Below are 23,966 nucleotides of genomic sequence, written 5' to 3' on the forward strand. Positions count from 1 at the left end.
CATTGTCAGGGGCACAAGTACATACTTTCCGAGGTGTATGCGAACATGTCATCGGCGCCTCCCCTTTCCCCAGGTTTAATATGTCCATATAGTTCTCCCTTATTCATGCACTTATAAAATGCAGAAATTAAATTCAAACCATCATGGTATTTATGTTTTTGTTTCCTCCCTAATGTTATTATTCTTTCCTGATGTTATCACTTGTCTCCTCTATCACTGACCACATGTCTGTCTCCTTCACCCCTCGTCTTTGGTGTTCTCCACTAAATCATATGGTCAGAAAAGCATTATATATTAGTTGTAAAAAATTACACATCTTAATACAGTTTTTAAAAATAATGTTTAAAAAATATTGCTTGGGATTAAGTAGTTGTTTCCTCACTTCCACCCAATTTAAGACCTATTTGTTGCCTTCCCCTGTCTGTCCTGATTCATCTTCTCTTCTTTCTCTCCATCCTCACAGCTGAATGACATTAATTTTATGTTAAGTAGGTTTAAAAATACAGCAGTCAAACCACATAAAAAATATATTTTTAACTTTAAATGATGTCCTTGTTGGAAAACAGTTACTGACTGGACACTGCATCTGATCTGACTTATCAGATACATCACAACACCACCGTAATAATATTGAGTAAACACATTTAAACTCAAGTATCCCCCTGTCAAGTCCTAGAACAACTAAGCTTTTTGAGTCTGAGCTTTAGTGACATTGAAGACTAATTTGTTTGATATACACATAAACATGTACAACTCATCTTTAATTAAAGCATCAATAATAATAAATGTACATATGTGTGAATAAATTGCAGCCTAGAAAGCAATTAAAAAAGAATGAAACAAAACATAGGGCAATATTTTATCATTTAATATATAAATGAGCCAAAGAGCCACTTCAGCCAGCCTCTAGAATTGCTTATGGGCTGCAGGTCTGAGGCATTTTGTTAGCATGTTTTCCTTCATTCTTATAGCTTGATAGGAAGTCATGTTATCCAAACTGGCAACCCACATTAATAAAATAGTGAAATAATATTGACCACATAGCACTGTATTTATAAAAGATATCAACATTTTTCCTACACAGAAAGCCCTAACAAACTAATGTAGAAAAAATAAACGGTTTCTCTTCACAATATTTATTTATTTACCATTAATCTATTAGTATGGTTTGTTCTTTAAATTGCCATTTACATTTTTCAGTCTCAGGAGATGATTGAGGGATGAAGAGACTCTGATGTCTGGTACTTTAGGTTCTGACGGTCTGCAGTGTTCCTCTCCTGATCCATTCTGTCTGATATCACACAGCCCTCCGTGCGTCACTGAATGTCGCCGACACATTTTCTTTTTAAATCGCCCGTATTTAACTTCAGCGAAATTGTTCAGCCCAGAATGTGTGTCTTCACACTTCCGTCTGTATTTGAGGTTTTGCTTCTAAGGATGGTGGAGAATCGGTGGACATTTTATAAGGACGAGGGTTGATGGCAGCTCACCGCGGCTATGTAGTGTCCGTTAGGCAACCGTGACAACAAACGAGAATATATGGCAAGTCTTAAAAATGGATATTCTGAGATGCTCTTTGACCACTTAGCTGGAACTACTTTGTATAGAAATATGGGCAAAAATTTCTCCAGATGTCCAAACATGCAGCAGTAATTGCAGCAAAATGTTCAGCAATATATTAACACAGAGGAGCGGATAGAAATGAACAACACACCCAAATCTTTAAAACTGTGTATTGTTTTCCTTTAAACTTTTAATTGTCCTAATTTGTGCTCTACTGTGTGTGCATCTATCAGTTAAGATCTGAATAAAAACAATAAGGTTTATGGTTGTAATGTTGCAGCATATAAAATGTTCATTCACAAAATTATATAGCTAAAACTAAGACTCCTGTAGCAGTGCGTCAGACACATTTATTTTCTTAAAGTTGTATGCAGTTAGTTTCCAGTTGATAGTGTTTTTAAATTGTCAACAAATTCTGCGTTTTTCAAATGAATGACGAGACATGCAGCTAGCAGACTTCCTGAAGGTTATCTCCTCATTCTCAGTGTCGTAATTAATGTCCTTGTTTTGACAGTGACAAAGCATTTGATGTTTTGGCTTCTTACCCAATGCTCATTATTCTGGATGTTAAGCAACCCAGTTAGACGATAAATTCTGTTTTAATTGGAGGTTGCTCCAATTAAAACAGCAAAATCATAACAAAGAGAAAGTCATCCTGAAATGCTTGTCCATGAGCAACAAAAAGGGGAAAGTCACCTTGTGACAAACTCATTTGTTTTTACTTTACAATATGGATAAACCCAGATGAGTAATATAGAACTTAATAGGAAATATCTCCATGTAAGAGTAGGAACAATAGGGGATTGTGGTTCGTTGGAGAGAATAGTCATCTTGCTGTGGGTTAAAATCTTCATCTTCGAGAGCATCTTCAAAGCGTTGCATGAGATCAAGCAACCATATTTTACTTCAATTTTTACTGGTCCAAGTCAAACTGAGGCATCCTAAGATAGTTAAGCAAATTGGCAATAAGACTGTATTTGCTTTTACTTTTTTTATTTATAATTTGTTTTCAGAATATGAATAAACAGTAACTGTGAAGTTTAACAGAGATATGACTTGTAAAATGTATAATGATGACAGAACAACTGAATGAGTCTTTCAGACTATGCACCATCCAAATGTTCTTCAAAGGACAATAAATCTGCAGAAGAACTGAACTGCATGCCTATAACTATAAAGCCAGTGACCACAATTTGTTTTAAACAGCAAGGAGTCTGAATAAATGCTCTGAAACTCTAAGTCCACCTCATATTTATTACTACAGTGAAATAAGTAAAAAGAAAAACAAAATAGCATCTGCATCTCTTTTATCAAGTTTTATAGTAAAAATCACCAGCCCTAGTGTGAGAAATCTCAGGTTCTTATATGTCTTAAAGCTTTAATTTAAGTATAGAATTTCCACCTGGCAACATTTAGTGTGCTTACATTTAAATGATCCATTAGTGAGCCAGTAAGGCCACATTGGGACACTCCTTACTAGGAAGGCTGATCTTTTATACAGATAGCCTGCATAACTGAGGATATGCTTGTGTTTATTGAATGCCCTCAAATACTCCCCACTTTAATTATTTAAGTTTTTCAAAACAACTTTGTTCTTCCTATAGTTTGTTGTACGTGAAATACTTAAAATTGTCTCTAAAATAAGACATAATGTGGCTTGAAAATATGTTATCACAATACATTCGTATACTCCCTTTTGGCCTGTAGTAACTTTTTACCAGGAGTCTATGCAGCACATGTTTTCTGTTCACATTACAAAAAACCAACATCATCCTTTGAAACTTAAAACCTTCTCGCTGCACAGGAAGAGAAAGAGACAAGATGATGTGATAAAATCTTAATGCATTGTGTGGGATTTTTCATGGGATCATATTCACAGCATAATGTGTTTATGTCAGCTGATTTTCTTGTGCTCTGTTAGATGTTTTCCCTGCTTTCTGTTGTTTCCTTACAGTTAGGGTGATGACCATCAAAGTTTTTCTCTTGTATGTTTACACCTATTTTTTCTCTCTGGAACATTGAAAGCAGACAGCTATGGCTTAGTGTCTCTGTTGTAAAGACAACAAATGCTGACAAATGTATTACTTCAACTGCCAGGAGAGCTACTGTCTATGAGCTCAGACTGTGCATGTGAATCCATCTGTTTTGTAAATAGCTGCAATTCATTTCTAATAGTATCAGTGTTAATTTTGTGAATTGATTTTCTAGAAAAAAACTATCCTTTAAACAAAAGGTTAAAGTACTTATATAGAAACATGTCATGTAATGTAGAGTGTGCTTTGCTGTTGATGTAGTTCACAGGTGTCAAACTCCAGTCCTCAAGGGTCGGTGTCCTGCAGTTTTTAGATGTGCCACATGTACAAAACACTGAAATGAAATGGCTTAATTACCTCCTTCTTGTGTAGATCAGTTCTCCAGAGCCTTGCTAATGACCTAATTATTCTATTCAGGTGTGGTGCAGCAGAGGCACATCTAAAAGTTGCAGGACAGCGGCCCTTGACGACTGGAGTTTGACACCCCTGATGTAGTTTAATTGCTCTTCTACTGTAAGAATGTGTTGTTATTTCTAACACCATCTTTCTGAACATAATCTGAAAAGACTAAGTTGGCCAACTTACCATGTTCAAACAACACCAATGTGCCCTCACTGATGCTTAAGGGATTCACTGTTGAAGGAACCGTCTCAGTAGGCCTAATTAATCACACCATGAAAATTCTGATGAATGGGCCTTCAGGCACACTTGTCTAGATTGAAAGACCTGCAGAACTTTCATCCTGTCTAATCACAGGGTTGTCTTATCAAGGGCTAGGAGTCTTCCCATCTGTCTCGCAGTTGTGAAATTTCAACAACCATGTTGGATGTGAGAAGTTATCCTGCCTCAGGCTAATATGTTCACTGTGTTCACTCAACTTGGATGTTGACTTTCTTCTTTATTTTTGATTGTTGAGGTGTCACTGTGTTTTTTTTGTAATACACATGTTTTGACAGTGAGAAAACTTTTCTGCAAATACTGCTCTACCTCGTAGAGATGGACATCCAAACATAGCAGAGAGCTGGAATAATAACACAAGGACTTTACTCACAGCTTCAACATTGTCCCTAGCTAGGTATTATGCAAACCTTCGCATTGGGATCAAATAATTTAGGGTAAATTATTATAATCAAAATTAGATAAATAAATAAATAAATAAATACTAATAGTCAATTACACTATTGGATAACTACCTTGAATTTTTTGCCATATGTATGAAGATACATATGTATGAAGATACATATGGTATAAAAATTGGTGATGCCCCAACATCACCTTCCTACAGATATGATCCTGAAATGGATGTAACCAAATCAAATCAAATAAAATTTTATTTGTATAGCACATTTCAGCAGCAAGGCATTTCAAAGTGCTTCACATCATATCAAACACAGAAACACAATGCAACATAGAATCAACAATCAAAACACGACATTAAGTCAAATTCCATAATTAATTAATGTGACCCACAGCTAAGCTAGGCTACCACCAACAATTTTGGACATGCCAAATAATTTTGTCAGATGAGAACTACTCCATATATACCATTTATAAGCCCGGAAGTTGCACCATGTATGCATGTGTGATGTCACAGTAACACTCAAATATTAACCTCATATGTGATGTTGTGCTATGCTATAATGTGTAGGATCTATGTTTGCACTGAGGAAAATTCCCTCACCTCAGCATGCTGAATATTTGAGGTATTCAGTATAGCAGGGAAGTTATTCTTGTTTTTTGTTTAATTTACTTAATAATTTATCAGGACTTTAGGATAGTCATGTGTAACATGAGGCGGACATGAAGCCAGCTGTGAAGGTGTGCAGGTGGATAGCGAATGAGCAACGACTTGTAACTTTCCACGAGTACTTATGTATTTCAAATATGAAAAGTATAGTGCCAGATTTACTACAAGTTACTGCAGGAGCACACCAGCCTGTGTGCACACGGAGGAGTCCATTACAGAAGGAATACACGAAGAAAAGTAAAAAGGGTAACCTACTGATTCATAATAGACAAGTGGTGCCACCATGTGGTGATACACAGCATCATAGCAGTCTCTGTTACACGTTGTGGAGAACACCGAACATGGAGATGGAAAACTGGACTTTCCCTACATGGTTTGGCAATTGTTTTCATGGGGAAAATTAAAATAATGACGTAGAAACATTTAATTTTTTTTCTTTACATATCTAACTTTAAACTATACACTGTTCATCTTAAACAAAATACTTTACATAATGATCTTGAATTAATGGTAAACAAATAACAAACATGTTCAATTTAACACTTGTTGCTAGTAGCATTTTGTGACCTTACAGTTTCTACTGTTGAATTAAGATAATAAGTCCCCTGGCTGTCATCACACATTTAATACCATGAAATTAAACACTTTACCTAAAGTCTTTCCATGAATCTGCAAAAGAACTTTTAGTTCCCTGAGGGTTGCATAACTTACATATCATTAACCTTTACTTTGACATGGTGGATTAAGGGTATGTAAACCCCAACTGTGATTCATCAATCAAACAGAGAGATCAGTGGGTAACGATAACTTTCAAACTCCTTAATGCTGTGAAGTTCTGTTTTAGCCCAACAAATTAGCCCCAGTCTATAGAGACAGAAACTTATGAAGGTGTCCTTTGCTACTGAGCACCAATATGTTTGCAGCAGAACCTTGAAGGCTTTGAAGTCCCCTGGTTTCATCAGATTATGATTTAGGTTATTTGGAAGCCAAATTAATGCTTTGAACTGTTTGCAAAGTTCATAGATAAATTCTCAAATATTGTTCTGAAGTCTGAAGCCACAAGTCATTCTAGTCACAAAGGTGTTGTTGTCTAAGTACAGTAGGTGGTATATGTCAAAAATAAAACATTCACACAAATGCTGAACCCCAATGTTTCCAAGCTGAGTATGGTGAGCATCATGCTACCTTTGCTGGCTTACATTCTTCCCCAGAGGCTTTTTCAGTGATAAATGACCTACCCATCCATTCATGAGATTAAAAACGATATTAATCAGGCCTGGCATCATTCATTTTTAGTGCATATGCTCTGATCGTAGGTAGGTGTCAGCATGGACAACATTAGAGATCTGAAACATGGTGTAACGCATAATTGGATTGGATTACATTTGAACAAAGTCAGCATTAAGTGACAGTGTAAGACAAACATGGGTGTTTTTATTTTCAATGGACTTAGGGTTTAAACAAAGTTACTTGTTTAGCTTTTTAATGTTATCTACTGTCATTTTGGAGAAAATTCTTCTTGTTTTGCTATTTAATGTAATTCTTTCACACCTGCCTCCTCCCTGTGGTTTATTTTTTTACTGTGCTGACACAAAATGTAAGTCCTGCATAAAATCTCATAAATATTAACTACTCCCAATCTACTTAAAGTACAATCTGCTTAACACACTGCATACAAACACACACACACACACACACAGGTAACCTTGTGTTTTACAGGCAGTCACAAAAAACCTAAGGCCTATTTTTTTCCCCTGTTTTTGTCCTGTGTCATTTTTTTTTCTTCAGCTCTTTAAAATGGCTCTCGAGCCTCATTTACTATCCTAAGCTCTTAATTCATCCTTATCATGTTGCCAAAATAAACAGAAACCATCCTTATTCTTTCTCTGGTACATTTCACTGAAAAAGAAAACAAAGCTGTAAAATGAGAGTAATAGTTGAAAACCTGAATCTGTCAGTAACAACATGAAATGCTAAAAATCTCCAATGAAATGTGCCTTAATTTTGTTGTTATAGTGCCTGCATATGCTGTTTTTAATTAAATGTTTATGCATGATTCAGGAGTTACTTTTAATTAGATTTAATTTATGTATGATTTGGACATTTGAATTAAAACTCTGGAATTATTATCCGTGCCTCAGAAGTAGATCATCAGGAAATAAACTCTTTTTCCAGAAATTAATGTAATTCCTCTTAGGGATGACCTCTTGGCAGTAGTAATGATATCAATAATTGAAAAATAATTGCTGCATGTTTTGTGGCATCTGTTTTGAGGCAGTCTATTAAAGACCTAAGACTCTTACAGAATTAATGTAAATACTTTCTTTATTCCCCAGACCTTACTCATTATTACTTTCTGCAGGAACACAAACTCATTGAATCAACCACATTAATGTGATAAATGACAAAACTGCAACAAATACAGCCTACTTGTAGGTTTTATAAACAAAACATTACAATTATGCAAACACACTTTTACTCTCATTTCCAGCTTAATTTTGCTCAGATTTTATTCATGTTATGTGTTGATTTTTTCAAAGCTGCCATCTAAGAGCAGGCATTCTTCTGGAGGTTTAGATCAGCGACTTAGAAGCTATACCAATCATTTAGGGATGCCATCAATGTTTTAAAATGTCTGGATATCCACAGAGTTTTGGATCATGAACAAGAATGTAGTGTTTGGCTTAGGAAACTGTGAAATTTCCCTCCTTCTCATGGATGTTAGTTTTGATTCAGTCTATTTTTAGGTTTTATTTTAACAAAAAGACTTCCTACAATCCTTTGAGGAGCAGAAATTGGTTAATACTACCCTAGTTCTTTACTAAAGTGTTTTAGTGTAGATATTTTTAGAAATTGGTTTCCTAAAGCCATCTTCAGTACAGTTAATCACAGCTGACAGTGAAAAGATTCTTTAAGAAGATAAATAATTCTCTCCATCCTCATGGGCCTTCATAGAAGATCACATTTCTGCTGAAGGACAAGTAGTCTACATATTTAAATAATATACCACCTTTCAGCTGATAGCATAGATTGCAGCTCAAGCAATAAAGCATTCATCACAGTTTTTATAAGCATTGTTATTTATTCAACCAACTTAAAGGTCATTTTGCGCTAAATCAACCTTGCCTTGTGACCCAGACAGATATTCATACTATGTATCTGTTTTTGCCTCCCAGAAACACCAGGGAAGGGAGAAGATGGGCTACCAGACACCTCATTCTCTGACTCATCCCTGTTCGCTCACTGGGGCCAGGAGCTCAGTCCAGACAACCGGAGGGTGGCTCTGAAGATGTTCCAGTACTACGGATATAATGCCTACCTCAGTGATCGTCTGTCCTTAAGCAGGCCAATTCCTGACCTCAGACCCGATGGGTAAAACTAAGTACTCTACCTACATAGCACACAGATGCTACAATGTTTATTATGTTGCATTTTTTCTTTTTTACCAGCGATCCTATTGCACTCGTCCTTTTTGCATATGTTGTTCATACTCATTAAAGTTCCTCTGGATATTTAGCCATTGTAACAGTTTTTGTGAAGAAAATGCCAAAGAGAAAGGGATTGTTAACCCTCCTATTATGTTCATTTCTGAGGTGCAGAAATAATATTCCCAGGTTAATTTGACTGTGGGATTTTTTTATTAAAAGCAGTAGGAGCAGAACCCAAAAAGTTCACCCAAAACATTTGTGTATTTGATCATTAAATCCATTACTAATAATTTCAATCCATATTTAGCGCAACGATGTCCTAAAATATAAAGGATGGATGAGGATAATTCACTCATTTTTCACAAAAATGCAACTATTTTATTTTTTTAATGTCCACTAGGAAAGCTTACACAGAAAAGTCAGTGATTTTACATGAAAATTATATTTTTACTTTTTTGCTGCAAGTGTTCAGTCATTCACATGATGCTGTATGACACAGTGACCTTGTCCAAGCTAACTACTCCCCCCTTTGGTACCATAGTACTAAAGGTCCATACTTGGTTTCTGGTCCTTTCAAGTACGGATTTCATCACTTTAGTGCAAAGTGCTCACTAGGGCAACATTTTTTCCATTTTTAGGGCAATGTGAAGAAATTGTCACAGGTTATGTTGGACCCCTAGTGAGACCATTTGCCATATCAATTACAACTCTTGTATGCTGACACTTTTCCTAAAGATGGCTTTGCAAGGTAGATCTTCTATGCATAGCTGGTCTTTGCAACACATGCTGCAGAGATTTTTAAGCCATATTTAGCTGTTTGAAAGGCATACAGTATATTGCTAGAATGAGAACCGCCACCCAAATATGTATGAAAATGCATTTTATCCAGCTCCTTCTACTTCTCCTCTAAAACATACCTACTTTCTAGTTTAGTCATTTCAAGAAAGATTGTTTGCATTGAATTAGGCAAGAGTAGCTCAAAAGTTGATGTCTTTAACACAAGTTACTGCCATACTAGTGTTACTGTCTATTATATTTTCTGCAGTTTTCTTGGAGGTCAAAACCACTGCATTTCATCATTTGACAGATATTTTGCTTGGAGGAACATGACTAATATTTTCATCATTTGTTTCACAATCAGAATCATCAGACTTAAGAGTTGACCTCAATGCTGATGGCTGCTCACATTTCAGACACATCCTTCTGTACCTCACTGCCATGAGAGTGAAGATAAGTCCCAGCACCTCTAGGGCTGTCACCTTTTTATTTCTGCTGGTTCTTTCTTGAAAATATGAAAAATACTATATCATGCAGGGTGTAATGTTGTAGGACTAGAATGCAGAGAATATTTATGTGCTTACCCTTTCCTCTGCTGAGATTCCACATAACATGGATCAAGTTTCCCCATGGAAACAGAAGCCTTCACAACACCTGAATTCTCACAATTTACTAGTGAGGTAAAGAGAAAAGGGAAAAGGGAAAAGGTGTGTGTTTGTGTGACTGTATGAGGTTAAAATAGCCTCCCAGTCGGAAACAACTAGTATTAAACACTTATGACCCTTTTTATACCTTAATTTGACTGCCAGGTCAAATTGACCCAAACAGTATCTCTGTACTAAATAGATGTGTAGAGGATTGCAACTATGTAAAATAACTCATTTTAATGCTCATTATGGTTACAAATTGACCCAAAATATAACAGGAGGTTTAAGTACAGCCATAACAAGAAAAAAACGTTATTGGAGCTTCTAGCTATAAAAGGATTAAACTCCCTGGTGTCTTGTTTAGACCCTAGCTCTTTTGGTAGAAATTAAGGTTTTTTATTAAATAGACTCTGCAGAATTCCCTTATCCCTGAAGAACGGCCCTACAGTTGAAATTTGACTTTTGATTTAATCCTCGGCTTAAAGCATCATGCTTATACAAAGTGAAAACTGTTGATACCACAACATGGTGACTGTGACCCAGTTTTCGCCACAACTCTTACAGGAGCAGGTTACATTAATACTGTTTCCTTGCACATAAAAAACTATTTCAGGTGAAGACGTTAATCATACATAATTTGCATTTTTGTTTCACATTTTAAGTGCCCCAGCCATAACATTGTGTGAATCCAACAGGGAGCAGAGGAGATTCATGAACAGCAGTGTGACATTTAACACAGTTGGTAATGAATTAGATATCCCAATTACACCACAATTCATTCTCTACATTTAAACAAAAAGCTTGTGCCAAGACATTATTACAGGATTTAAACATAAGACTACTACTCCTGTCGTTTACAGCTATAAGAAAGGTCTTGCACAAATATTATGTATATATTTCCAATTAAAAATGAAAAAGTGTATTTATGGATAGATGAAAACATTAAAAATATGAACATATTGTCATACTTTTTTATAAGAGAGCATGAGAGAGCTGATTTCACTCCAGACCTCAGTATAAATATTTGTTTCTATCCATACAGATCCATTTATTTTACATAATTCTAGTGTAGTTATATGATAATAGCTTGAAGGGGTGAAGTGTTATGCAAAATGTATTTTTTGAGCTTTGAAATATAATGTTATTCCTTCATCACAAACATACCTGGAATGTTACCTTGATTCTTTCAGGCCTGTTTGAGAAATCCATGACTCTCCTTTGGCAGCCATTCAAGGGTGTCTACATGCTTGTTTCCACAAAACGTTAGGGTAGATCTACAGTCTGCAGCTCCCACTTTTTCCCTACTCAGCTCCACCAGACTAGCAGCAATTAGCAAACACCTGGTGGAACTGCGCATCAGCTGAACCATACGAAATAGTTCTCAGTCCAACGCTCCTGAAAATGGTTGTAAGCGGCATAATGGAGGACCATTGTTGTGATGACGAGCTGAAGGGGGAGTGTCAGAAGGAGCAGGAGCTTCTGAAAGAGACGGATTTCAATATGTCAAATTGCAAAGTCAAATTTCTTATAAGTCATATTTATAACAACTGAAGATAAAATAGATACTTAGAGTGGCAGGGCTCTGTTATAACTCAGACAAAAAGAAAAGATAGTCCAATGCCGTAGTTCACATCAGATGGTGTTTATTGATGGTGTTCAGGTAAAAGAAACTTGGAGAAGCTGTGCTGCATATTTACAATGGACATCCAGGCAAGTTAAAAACCAGACAAAAAACAACAGTACCTTCATTGCAGTTCAAAAGTCCATCACCTAAGATGACTATTCCTCCACATGGTTCATGTCTGGCTATATTTGTGGCCAGACATGAACATAGTGTTTCTGTAGATAGCTGCGAATAGTTGACCTACATTGGACCTGGATCCAGCGTCTTATAACGACTCAACATTAACATACAACTCCAGCATGAATTTGGGTTTACAGAAGATAAATATTATTTACCAGGAGATCCAAGTACATAGAAATAACATGGGTTAGTTTGTTGTTAGCGATAGCATCCTTATCATAGACAAATTACTTAAAATAGCACAACTCATTATTCACCTGGCAGAAACAAGTCCACAGTCGTTTAATGCTTCTTTTGATCCTAAATATTTGACCCAACCTGAAACTAAATAATTGTATTCTCCAGGCTTTTGAAAACTTTCTTCTGGTTCATCGTATAATATGAACCCTGCAGCTCCAGAGATATCTTGTTAGTTATGTGGATAACTTTGACACCGGGTAAATCCTCAGGATTATACAAGAAGTCTTTTTTTTTACCAAGATAATATGGATCATATCCTAAATATACGCGTGGTTTTTTTTGAGACGCCTCGTCTCTTTCAGCCTATTTAGGGCATTAGCGTGCTGGTTGTGATCCAGTTTGCTTTGTTTTGAACCGGAGAAATCCACTTCCGGACCTCCATCTGAATTTCGCGCCCCATCCGGGTCACGTGTCTGCAACCCAGCAATACTCAATGGATGCAACGTCCTGATTACATCATTATGTCATCACGTGACTCCCTCCCCTGGCGCGCATTAATCCGGAAATTGTTTTGCTTGAATATCGGAACCGGCAAAATGTTTGACACTGAAAATTACAAGCTAGGATAGATATGACAACTGTGGCAGGAACACCGTGTGTGCACCCACGACGAACCACGCCCAAAAGTAAGTTCTGTCGGGTGCGCATATTTGTGTGCGCGTAGTTGCTTGTTGGCACGGATTTTACTGTGGGACTACATCCCACGCTCCTCTGCCACACATTTGCTATAAAATGGTACTACGTGCGTGAAAAAAAATACTGCTTCCTACTAGCAAATGCTGTGTTGTATAGAAAATAACAAATATAATTCCTTAACCAAACAAACCAGTTAGCTGTGATATAAATCATGGTACTATCATTTTATTTAAAAACAAAGAGGTTTTTTTGGGGGGGGGTTGGTTGAGTATCTGTAGCTTTACTTACCAGGACTTTTATCTGTCTTCCTTAGGTGCAGAAACATCACTTATCCTCTGAACCTTCCTCAAGTGAGCATTGTGTTCATATTTGTGAATGAAGCCTTGTCAGTCATCCTCCGATCCATCCACTCTGCCATCAACAGGACACCCTCCCACCTTCTTAAAGAGATTATCCTAGTGGACGACAACAGCAATAACGGTAAAGAAAAAAAAATCTCATTCCACCAAACACCTCACAGCTGACAGCGAAGTCCCATCTTTAAAGTCGTTTTTTAAAGCTTTAGCTGAGTTGAAAATGCAGGTGTGACAGGTACTTTGCAGGTTTGACTTTATCAGCACGTGGAAGCAGTGTGCACCAGTCTGTCATACAGAAGATACTATGAATTCTTCAGTACTTTTTTTATAGGCTGCTGTACGATAACAGCCTGTTTATACACAGTTACTCAACCTGCGCATGCTTCCAAAGCCACTGAGATTAACTTCTGATAAACAGCATACATATCAGTGCATTTGCTGTGTTGTGTAAGTTTACACTGTGCACTTGGACTCAAAGCTTTCGAGTTTTGTGGGTTTAGTGATAAGAAGCCAATACAATCTACACAAAAATGTTTAATAGTTGTTTGCCACACATTTTAAAGGACTAAAATGCTTTAAAAAATAATAATAAGTAAAATGTAGGCAAGTCTAAGCTAAGAAAACATCCATCCATCCATTTTCTGTACACCCTTGTCCTTTAGAGGGGTAGGAGGGTTGCTGGTGCCTATCTCCAGCTAACATTCCGGGCGAGAGGCGGGGTACAACCTGGACAGGTCGCCAGTCTGTCGCAGGGCAACACAGAGACAGACAGGACAAACAACCATGCACACCCACACTCACACCTAGGGAGAATTTAGAGAGACCAATTAACCTAACGGTCATGTTTTTGGACTGTGGGAGGAAGCCGGAGTACCCAGAGAGAACCCACGCATGCACAGGGAGAACATGTAAACTCCATGCAGAAAGACCCCGGGCCGGGAATCGAACCCAGGACCTTCTTGCTGCAAGGCAACAACTCTACCAACTGTGCCACTGTGCTAAGAAAACAGTTTTGTTATAAATACAGTAAATGTTTAACAATGCATTAAGAATCTCACTCAGAACCATACTTTTTTATTAGATATAATAAAATATTGTTAATTTACTCTATTGTTAAAGTTACATGTTATTACCTTTCATAAAAATTTTTTAAAAAGATCAAAAAAGATTTTTTCAGTCTGCAAAACACATCAACAAACAGAACATGTTTTGATGTGATTCTTCATTTGAGTTCAATAAGAATCGAAACATGTTAATAACCTGTTATTTGATGCATATATGACAATTTTCTTGTAATTCCCCATCTTCTGCTACTTTGAAAGAAACCTGCAACACATTTTTATGGTCAGTGGTTTTTCTGTATTTTATTATTAAGTTTAAACAAGATGGAAAAACATGAATTGATATGTATTTTAGTGTGGGTTTGCTTGTTTTGATTTTAGCTAACAATATTTGAACTAGGATCTACAATCAAATCAGTAATTAACAATTTAGTGGCAAAGGTGGTAAGGTTGTGTTTACTATATATATTTTTTTGTATTAGATGATTTTCTTTTTACCTTGCTTATGGGTTTTTTATGAGAATATTGGCTAGTTGTGCAGAGTAAGTCAACATTTCTTTCAGTTTTAGTCTGTCAAGTTCTGATGTGGGTCTGCACCTTAGTCCTTCCCTCCTCACAATAATCCCTGATGCCAACAAAGACGAGCATGCGTCTCACATGTAATTGATGTCTTGCTCTGAAATCTCCCAGGAGATGAGCTGTTGAAGGATGACTGTGGTGTTATGATGACTGACACTAGTGAGCTGTCCACAGAAGTTTGGAAAGAACTTTATAAAGTTGAAGCACATAAAGAGCAACTTGCTGTCTTAAAGTTTAAACCAAAAAAAAGTTTGTGTTTGCACATTTTTGATTGTGGCAACAAAATAATCCAGTGCTCTTTGCCAACTTTTCTTAAATTTCCTGTGACACTCTGTCAAAATACTGGCATGTTTTAGCACAAATGTCCATTCAACAATAAATCTGCTCTGAACCAGGTATGCAAAATCTTGTGAATGTATTGAGAGAACCCTTGAACCTTTGTCCTTTTACACCTAAAAACGTCACTTTTTATTTGTGTTTTTTAGGTAGTCCAGCTCAAACTGTAAGAAAAAAGATTAATGGTAGTCAACTTTTTTTCTTATCAAATAAAAATCAAAATGTATTCTGCCCTCTCTTTTGATAGATTGAACTAACGTTTGCTGCAATGACAGCTCCAAATGTTTTGGATTTGTTTTTCATAATGAAATACCTTTGTTCAATACACTAAACTAACGTTTTTATGTAAAAATAAATAACTGAAACGTTTGTGCAGGAGTACTTCCTTTGACTCAATTGTCTCAAAGTGATAGCTTCTAGTTGAAATACTAAGCAGCTGATGGTCCGAATGTTTCTCAAGTGATGATACTAGCCTCATATTCAAAGTCAAAATATATTTTGTCATCTAAAAATGAAATTTTCTGGTGAAATCGCTGGATATTAACCATTCATGTATGTAAAATATCCAGAGGGGAAAATGCAAATTCAGGAACACCTTGGTAATTCAGAAATCAGCATTTACATGTTTAGAGAAATCTATGATGTCCGTTGCTCCTCTGATGGTCTCCAGGCTCTCTTAATGTTAATTAGGGGGCCGTGTTCGCTGGGTTGAGTCGATGGATGAATAACACTAATTAGCTGCAGAGCCAGGAAATTTGCCCAGAGGCACGCAACAATCCAGCAAGGTGATGAGGTGTTTGCAATGAGCCTTGTCTTCATTTCTAAGCCTAATTCTTTCATCTGCATTCGCTGCATGTCTTGTAAGGATTGTTGACTTAGAAACATAGTTAGTGTATCCTGAGAAGTCAGGTTAGTGTACCATGTATAAGGGAAAAACATCAACCTGCAGTTATATGTGAAAGGTGGAGCTGGTAGTTTTCTCTACAGGACTATATTATAAAGGCAGAAAGCCATTATTAAAAATGGTAATGACTGAGTGCCAAAGCCATTTATAAGTTTTATGCTTTTTAATTGGCTCTGCTGCTTTCAAAAAGGAATTAGATTATCAACGTGGGAAAAACTGTTTGCCAAAGTCAATCGACCAAAATGCGGCATGTCCTGGAGGCACCTGAAACTGAATTTAAATAAATTTTGTTAATTTAACACTCTAGAATAAGTATGGTCGTGCTCCCTAAGGCTATTATTGACCAGAAAGTTTAAGATGTCTATTAAAAAATGTAAATGTGAAAACCTAAAAGTTTCCGCAACCCCTATTCTCCTTCCAGCACAGACAGATTACCACATCACGAGCAAGGCACATTCATATTTCATTACATAACCGCGAGCTGGAGAGTTGTCGTCTTCAGCTTCTTCAGAGTCTCAAGTGACACTGCGACATTTTGCTGATGGCATTTCAATCTATTTGTTTGAGCACTCTGCCACACTGCGGCTGATAGGCCTGGTGCTATCATTTCAACCAAGACTGAGCTCTAAATATCGCCAGGCTGTTGACCCCTGACTCTGCTGAGATTCTTGAAGGGGTCCACACCTAACCTCTCAGCCACCCGCTTGTTCACATTAGTTACCTGGCGTTGTCACAGTTCAACTCCAGAAGACATTAGCATGTAGGAGAACATACATAGCCATCAAGGGAGAAAAAGGCAAATTGACCCAGCTGGTTCTTTTGTAATTGGATAGTGTTCCAAGCTGTGTCTTGAAAACTCCCAACTGGTGAACTCCCAGTCAGATTTGGAAGAAAACTGAAGAAGGGGGGCCCACCTATTAAACGATCTGTACAGAAGACAATGACTAGATCTTTAAAGTTACATGTAAAGGATTCAGAGAAAATCTCCTCACATAGATGGAAACTATAAAAAATGTCACTACAGAATCTGTAGAACAACCTGAGCTTGTTGCATTCATTACCAAGTTGTCTTTCAAGTGATCAACTACCGTATTTTTTGGGCTATAAGCCGGTACTTTTTTCCCACGCTTTGAACTATGCGACTTACAGCCTGGTGTGGCTTTTCTGTGGATCTTTCTTCAACCACCAGGGGGTTATTTAACAGGAAGTGAATCATTATACGTCAAAATTGAAAATCAAAGAAGAAAGCGCTAATTTTCATTTAAAACAAGCACATACTAGCAGCAGGCACGAGCGAGAAATGTTTTCAAACTCATACCTCCTCATCATGGAAACCACACGAAGAAGTTCATATGATGCAGCTTTTAAGTTGAGGACTATCGATCTGGCAGTACAGGAGGGAAATAGAGTCACTGCACGTATCGGCGTGAACGAATAGTAAGGTGCGCTCTGTAGTCCGGAAAATACGGTAGAGAGAATTTTAGAGTTAAAATGTTTATGCCATATGGAGTAAATAATAAAAATAAGCATATCAACTGTTGGAAGTTAAATTACTTTATGTCTTATAATACCAAGACCTTTGTACACATTGAGAGTGAAAATGAGGATAGACACTCAGCTCAGTCAGTGATGTCTTGGTTTCTTGCCAGTGTTGGTGACTCAGCTGTGAGTGATCCTCACAGCTCCAGGAGATTTGTTCTTCCCTGGCCCCTAATAGAGAAGAAACAGTTACAGGAAGGGAACGCCACAGAGGTTTATTGCACAGTGGGAACAATTTCTGATTTGCGTCCAGTTTCTGTCAAATGTTATTAAATTTATTAGAATTTTTTAACCATAAAGGTTTTTTGTTGTTGTTGTTGCTGTTGTTTATGTTTTTAGGGGGGGGGGTTGTAAAAGTTTGTCGATTTTTGTTTAACTTTTTATGTAATGTGATGCTGACATTTGTGTTATCAAAACTACCTGCAGATTCAATAGTAGCTTGGTTTCACAAGCCATCAGGATATCAAATTGGTTGAAAAAGTTGAATAATTACAGTAACTTAAATTGTTGTTTTCACACTGAATAACCTCAGTAAAATATTATGTTACATTTATATGCAGTGTTATATTATTTAAAGTGTTCTAAATATGCTTTTGAGGATTTTTTAAAACTTAAACTGTTTAAAATCAGTTATTTTTTAAAAAATTATAATTTTGCTATACTGCATCAAGCAACTGACTTCATAACTTTCAGTGAAGCATTGATGTTCAATTGTTATTTTATGTTACAATAAAATATGAATGGAATCACATCAGGTTTAAGGACTAGTACATGTTGCATCATATTGGAGTTAAAATTTTATACCTCCAGATGGTGCGGCTCCTCTTTGCTTCAGTGCCATGTTTCTGAACCAGATAAGGTAGATCAGAGACCAGAACAGATTAATAAGCAGCCACTTCTTCCAATGAATGTGTTTTAAGCTATTTCAGTTTTTTTAAGCAGCCTTTTTTGACAAATTTAAAAGGAGACAGTGAGATTGATGGCTCTTAATTAACACTTTAACTTTGTCAATTTATTGCACTTAAAAATAGACTGATCTGTGATGAAAATATAGGTCGTAATATTTTGTGTTAATTTTATGTTAATCCTGTTCAAAATGTTAACATTTTTTGTTTCATTAATGCATTGTTTTGTCTGCCAGGAAGAACCTGAATCTCGCTTTCCATTTCAACATTGTGTTTTGCTGTGAGAGCAGTAATCTAATGTGGATTTATTCAGCAGCCTAAGGTGTGCAGAGACGTTCCAGTCACTGTTGGATATCTTGCACAATGTTGTTCCCAAACCAGCTAATGAAAGCTGGAGGGTACACAAAGGTGGGGTGATATCAGCCAAAACTAGCAAAGCCAAACTTCAGGCTAGAGCTTCACTCACACTGTTTTTTAACAAACTGCCAGTGGGCCGTGGGTTTGATTGCCGAGGAAGAGCCAGTACCTGCTGGATGTTTCAGACACAAATTTTGCTGTGGTGGACTTATGTGCTGAGAAGCTGCCAAGCAAGTGTTGTAGCTCAAACTAAAAAGCAAGTGTGAGACCTGTAACCATGCCGATCTGCCATCTGCTGTGTGAGAAGAAATGCTCTACTGGTAATAGATGATGCTTGCAGAGGAACATTTTTTAAATTCAGTGTTCATTTTCTAAAAACAAAAATCGTATTTCAGGTTAGACTTCCATGAGCATAATTGTACAAGTATAAAATAGTTGTAAATTATATTACAAAACATGGGTATTATCCTAACTGTTAAAATATCCCCTGCTTTCTATATTTTGCAAGAATCTAAATCAGTATTGAGGTGGTTTGTTTCTGTGTTATGTGTGACTTAAGACTGATCTGACCAAAATAACATGTTAATTTTTTTTTCACTTACCATTAACTTTGCTCATTATCTTCTGAGATGACATTTCAGCTAGATTTACAATCATAAGCTGCTGGATTTATTTCATGACTGCACAGTTATGCTTGAAAACTCGCTTGCTTTTTCTGTAACTTCAGTGTAACTCCGGCAGAGCTACAGCGGGATATCAGTCCTGAAAGATTGATGAGCGGTAGCCATCAGCCATTGCTGGCGTAATGGTGTGTGCTTTATTGTGATTTGTTATGAGCCATAATGCCACATCACTCTTATTTTTCAATTCCCAACACATTAGGATGTCTTAATTATTGAAGAAATAAACATTATTAAATCTGTTGCAGCAGCCTTTTCACGCAAATCTCTGCCGCTTCCTTCAGCTAATTTTAGAAGACCATGGTAAATGACTTCAGAAGCAAATTTTTCTGATAAGTGTTGTAAAACATGAATTGGTACAGGGTACCGCTGGTTGATTAAGTCTATGAGAACACAATTCTGACCACCCCATAATGAACAAACATGATAGTTACCTGTTTCATGCTGTGCACATTAGAAAAATAGAAAGGGGAAAAAATATGCTGCTGCAAGTTACTTTCTGTCTGTTGGAGAAAACACCTACCCCTGCTGAGAACCAGCAGGCACAGAAAAGAGAAAAACAACCTAATATCTCTGCTATTTATTCATGAATCATTCCTTCTTAAAAGCAGTAAACATGTGTATTAATTTACCCAGCTAAGTCTAGACACAGACATAATCGGTTTTCTAACTTGTAAAATTGTAATGCAACACCTATAGAGTCTATCCCATTAGTCATTAAGCAAGAAGAGACAATGTACTAGGACCATCAGAGAACTTTGCACTCACTCTATCTGCTTTTCTTTTAATGGCACAGAATGACATGATGCTATTGAAAAACATCTAACTTATTTGACACTGAAACATACAGTGAGGTCACCAGATAAACTTGGTTGTTATTGATGTTTGTGGGCATTGCTAAAAAAACAAATTCTGCAGGATGGGTACTGCACTTTATGCATGGCATCACTGCTACAGAATCAACACAACTAAAACTTAAATATTGTAGCAGATTCTCTAGAACAACACAAAAGTAATCTCATTAGGTGCATTGTGAGATGAAGATGTCTTGCCAGGTCCTTAAAAATGATAATGAAACTGAAGTCGTGCCATACTTTTTCATTAATTCAGCAAATGATGTGGAATCACTCATAAAACATTGACATTTTATTTCAAGATGGTCGGTTGACTCTTAAATATTAAAAAAGAAATTAATTTTGTCATGGCGGTACACAGAAGAACATTAAATCCCATACCCTTGATCCTAATATGCACACACTATTCAAAACAGGAGGGCATTAAAAGCAACACATACTCCTCCTTCCACTCTGGGTTCTAACTCAGGAAGTAGGTATAGCTTTGTGACGGCCCTCTCTTCACTACCCACAGCTGCAGTGTGATGGTCTCTCTCCTCTTTGGCGGGTGCTGGGCAGTCTTGCTGCCGGGGTTTGTGCAGATGCCTGGCTACCCTGATAACTGGGTCCAGGCTTTCTTGGAATAGGGGACTAGGTCGAGAAGTTCGGTGGCCTGCTTCACTCCCAGTGCCTCTTTAGCCTGAGGGCTGCTGTTGCTGTGCTTTACTGCTAACTTATCTCTATTTAAGGCTGTTCTGTGGGGGTGCCTGTGTGTCTGACTGGGGCTGCTGTTGCATTTATGACTGAAGGCTAACTGCTCTTTGCTGCTCTTGGGTAATGAGTGCTGCAGGCTTCCTGCCCTTCTCACCGCTATAGCAACTTTGCGACTTCAGGTGACAAGTTCACCCCTCCACTCCCTCCACTGGCACAAACATGCATCCACACACCCACAAATCCATGGAAATAAGCTAACTGGTTGTAGGTTATACCAATATGTCAGTCATTCAATTAAAATTTTGTCGTAAGACATAGTTTTTATGTAAGGCAGCACGCTGCTCTATAAGGTATGCCTGAAATGCCAAGACAGAAAACATGAAGGAAAAGGAGTTGATGTCCCACAAACTTTACTTTGTTCTGAACATTTAGAGCCATGCAAAATTGCCATTTTCAGTACTTTGGCATTATAGGCACAATAGTAAACAGCTTGCTGGTAACGTCATCCAGTAAATTCTGGGACAAAGTTCAACTAACACATGTTTCTGGAAGGAAAGCAGAGTATCTGCTGAAAATTCATAGTTACTAGAGGAGCATATGGAAAGTCCACCTTTAAAGACCATCCATAGATATAAAGACCTTCCAGATGTGATACAACAGTACTAGTGCTCCACTTTACAGCTGGTGCTCTCTACCATAAAGCATGGATTTAATTTTCTGTAATCAGAAAAAGCCACTTTCTTATTTCTGCAAAATAATTTTAAAAAACAAAACAGCCTTCAATTATTTACAAATGTTCAGCTAATGATATATATTGAAAAATCCTGATATGTATAAATACCAAATAAAATAGAAAGTTTAATCCAGTATTGTAGTTCATTACATTTCCAAGAAACAAAAAGCCCAGAAATGATGATTTTGCTCCACTAACACTCAGTATGACCTCATCTTGCAGAGTGTGTATTACCTGAATCATACACACTCAAACTGTGTATGAGTCAGGTAATAATGAAGATAAACTTTTAATATGGACATCTGCCATGTGTTGAAAAGAATTGCAGGCTGACACTCAATATTGCAGAGGCCCTGTTATGGCTGTTAAACCCCATGGAAGTCAGCAGTCTGCTCAAGCTGCTCCCTATTTGGTCCACTGATCAAAGCAATGAAGCATGAGTGCCTTTGGCCTCTGCCCATTGAAAAACTGCCCACTGGAGGAGAACATGATGATGTCTTGTGGGTGGTTTGCTTGAGGCAACTCTCACTTTACTCACCTAATCCTGAAGGGAACCTTCAAGAGCACTGCTGATATTGATGCAAAATACATTCTGTTTGATTTGTTTGCAGATGAGCTCAAGGAAAAACTGCAGGACTTTGTGTCGGAAACAAACAGTCAGCATCCAGGATTCATAAAGATAGTACGGCACACCAGGCAGGAGGGGCTGATCCGGTCCAGAGTGAGTGGATGGAGGGCTGCCACTGCCCCAGTTGTTGCCCTATTTGATGCCCACGTTGAGTTCAATGTCGGCTGGTGAGTCACTCACAAGTGCAGTGTGAAGTGATATTAGCTAGGTTTAACAGATGTGCACAAGTTCTTCAGTCATTTAAAGTCATTCTGGAAATTTAGAATAATGCATCATGTTTCAATAAATCTTGAGTAGAATTAATGTTATGATAAAAGGTTAGCATTGTATATAAAATGTAACAATAGGTAGTAACTGATAAGTAATTGTACGACTAAGAAATGTAATTTCTTCTTTAATTTCTCAAGCAACGCAATAACTAAAATATGTCTGTATTTACAGTGCATTCATTACATTACTGTGTATGCTATTAACTATAACTCTTAGTATTAATAATGTTCAAAATACAGTATGTACCGTATGTTTATTTTACACTATTATGACACTTAAACTTGCACACACACACACACACACACTTAAGCCAATTTGTGCTTTGCGGAAACCATCAACCAGATGCATAAACTATAAAAATAAAACAAAATGCAGGTGAATCCCTTGAGCTGGTAATTATCAAGAATAAGTTTGCAGTGAAGTTCCATGCAGCTAATCCATTCTTCATACTTTGCATTCATATGCATGTTTTTAAACCAATGTGAATTAAAGAAGGATTATGACACTGACTGTTGTCACTGTTAGTTATGGTTTCTTACTATGTAAACATGGGTTTAAAACAATGGTCTTAGGTATGTATAAAATACATACATGTATATACTATGTTGTTTAAAGTTGTATGTCAGCTTGAGACAAGAAATTTTATTTGTGGAAACTGTTTTGAATTCCTGGCATACAGATAACATTTTCTCAGACAAACATGGGAAAACCAAAACCACATTTAAACTGTCCAACTCTGTTTTTTCTGATCATTACAACACAAAGGTGTGTGACCTGTTATACAGGCAACGTGTTTATCCTTCACAAAACAAACATGGGTTTCAGCCTGATGTACTTGTTCGAACTGATGCACTTTTCTGTCTCTCATTTGTAATTCAAGAGTTTCTTTTAAACTTGCTGGAACATTTCCTCTGAAAAGCGAGACTTGGTTCCTTCTATTATAATATGCAGTAGTTACTTTAAACCTGTTTTGATTTTTGTTTTTTACATTTATTTAGGAGAGGTTTTATTTGATTCACAATGACAATATCAAATACATTTGCATTTCTTTAAAAAAAAACTGTTGTAACAGTGTAGTCTGTAGAGAATGTTGTTGTGATTAATAGATATTATATAGGAGACCCCTAACTACTCAGAAGCTGAAATCTGACATTAGGAAATTAGGAGAAAAACATTTTACCATCAAAGAAACTGCA

At 36.9% G+C, this 23,966-nt stretch overlaps 1 protein-coding gene across 1 annotated transcript in view; it reads left to right on the plus strand.

Annotated features, from left to right (window-relative positions):
* galnt18b (UDP-N-acetyl-alpha-D-galactosamine:polypeptide N-acetylgalactosaminyltransferase 18b) overlaps positions 1-23,966 on the plus strand; it is an 85,909-nt gene that overhangs the window by 30,744 nt on the left and 31,199 nt on the right. Inside the window, exons 2-4 of the mRNA XM_028016030.1 lie at positions 8,520-8,715; positions 13,189-13,355; positions 22,484-22,667. Of these exons, the coding sequence (XP_027871831.1) occupies positions 8,520-8,715; positions 13,189-13,355; positions 22,484-22,667 (547 nt within the window). The remainder of the gene's footprint in view (positions 1-8,519; positions 8,716-13,188; positions 13,356-22,483; positions 22,668-23,966) is intronic.

The sequence above is a fragment of the Xiphophorus couchianus genome, chromosome 4, assembly GCF_001444195.1.
Source record: "Xiphophorus couchianus chromosome 4, X_couchianus-1.0, whole genome shotgun sequence".
Lineage (NCBI taxonomy): Eukaryota > Metazoa > Chordata > Actinopteri > Cyprinodontiformes > Poeciliidae > Xiphophorus > Xiphophorus couchianus.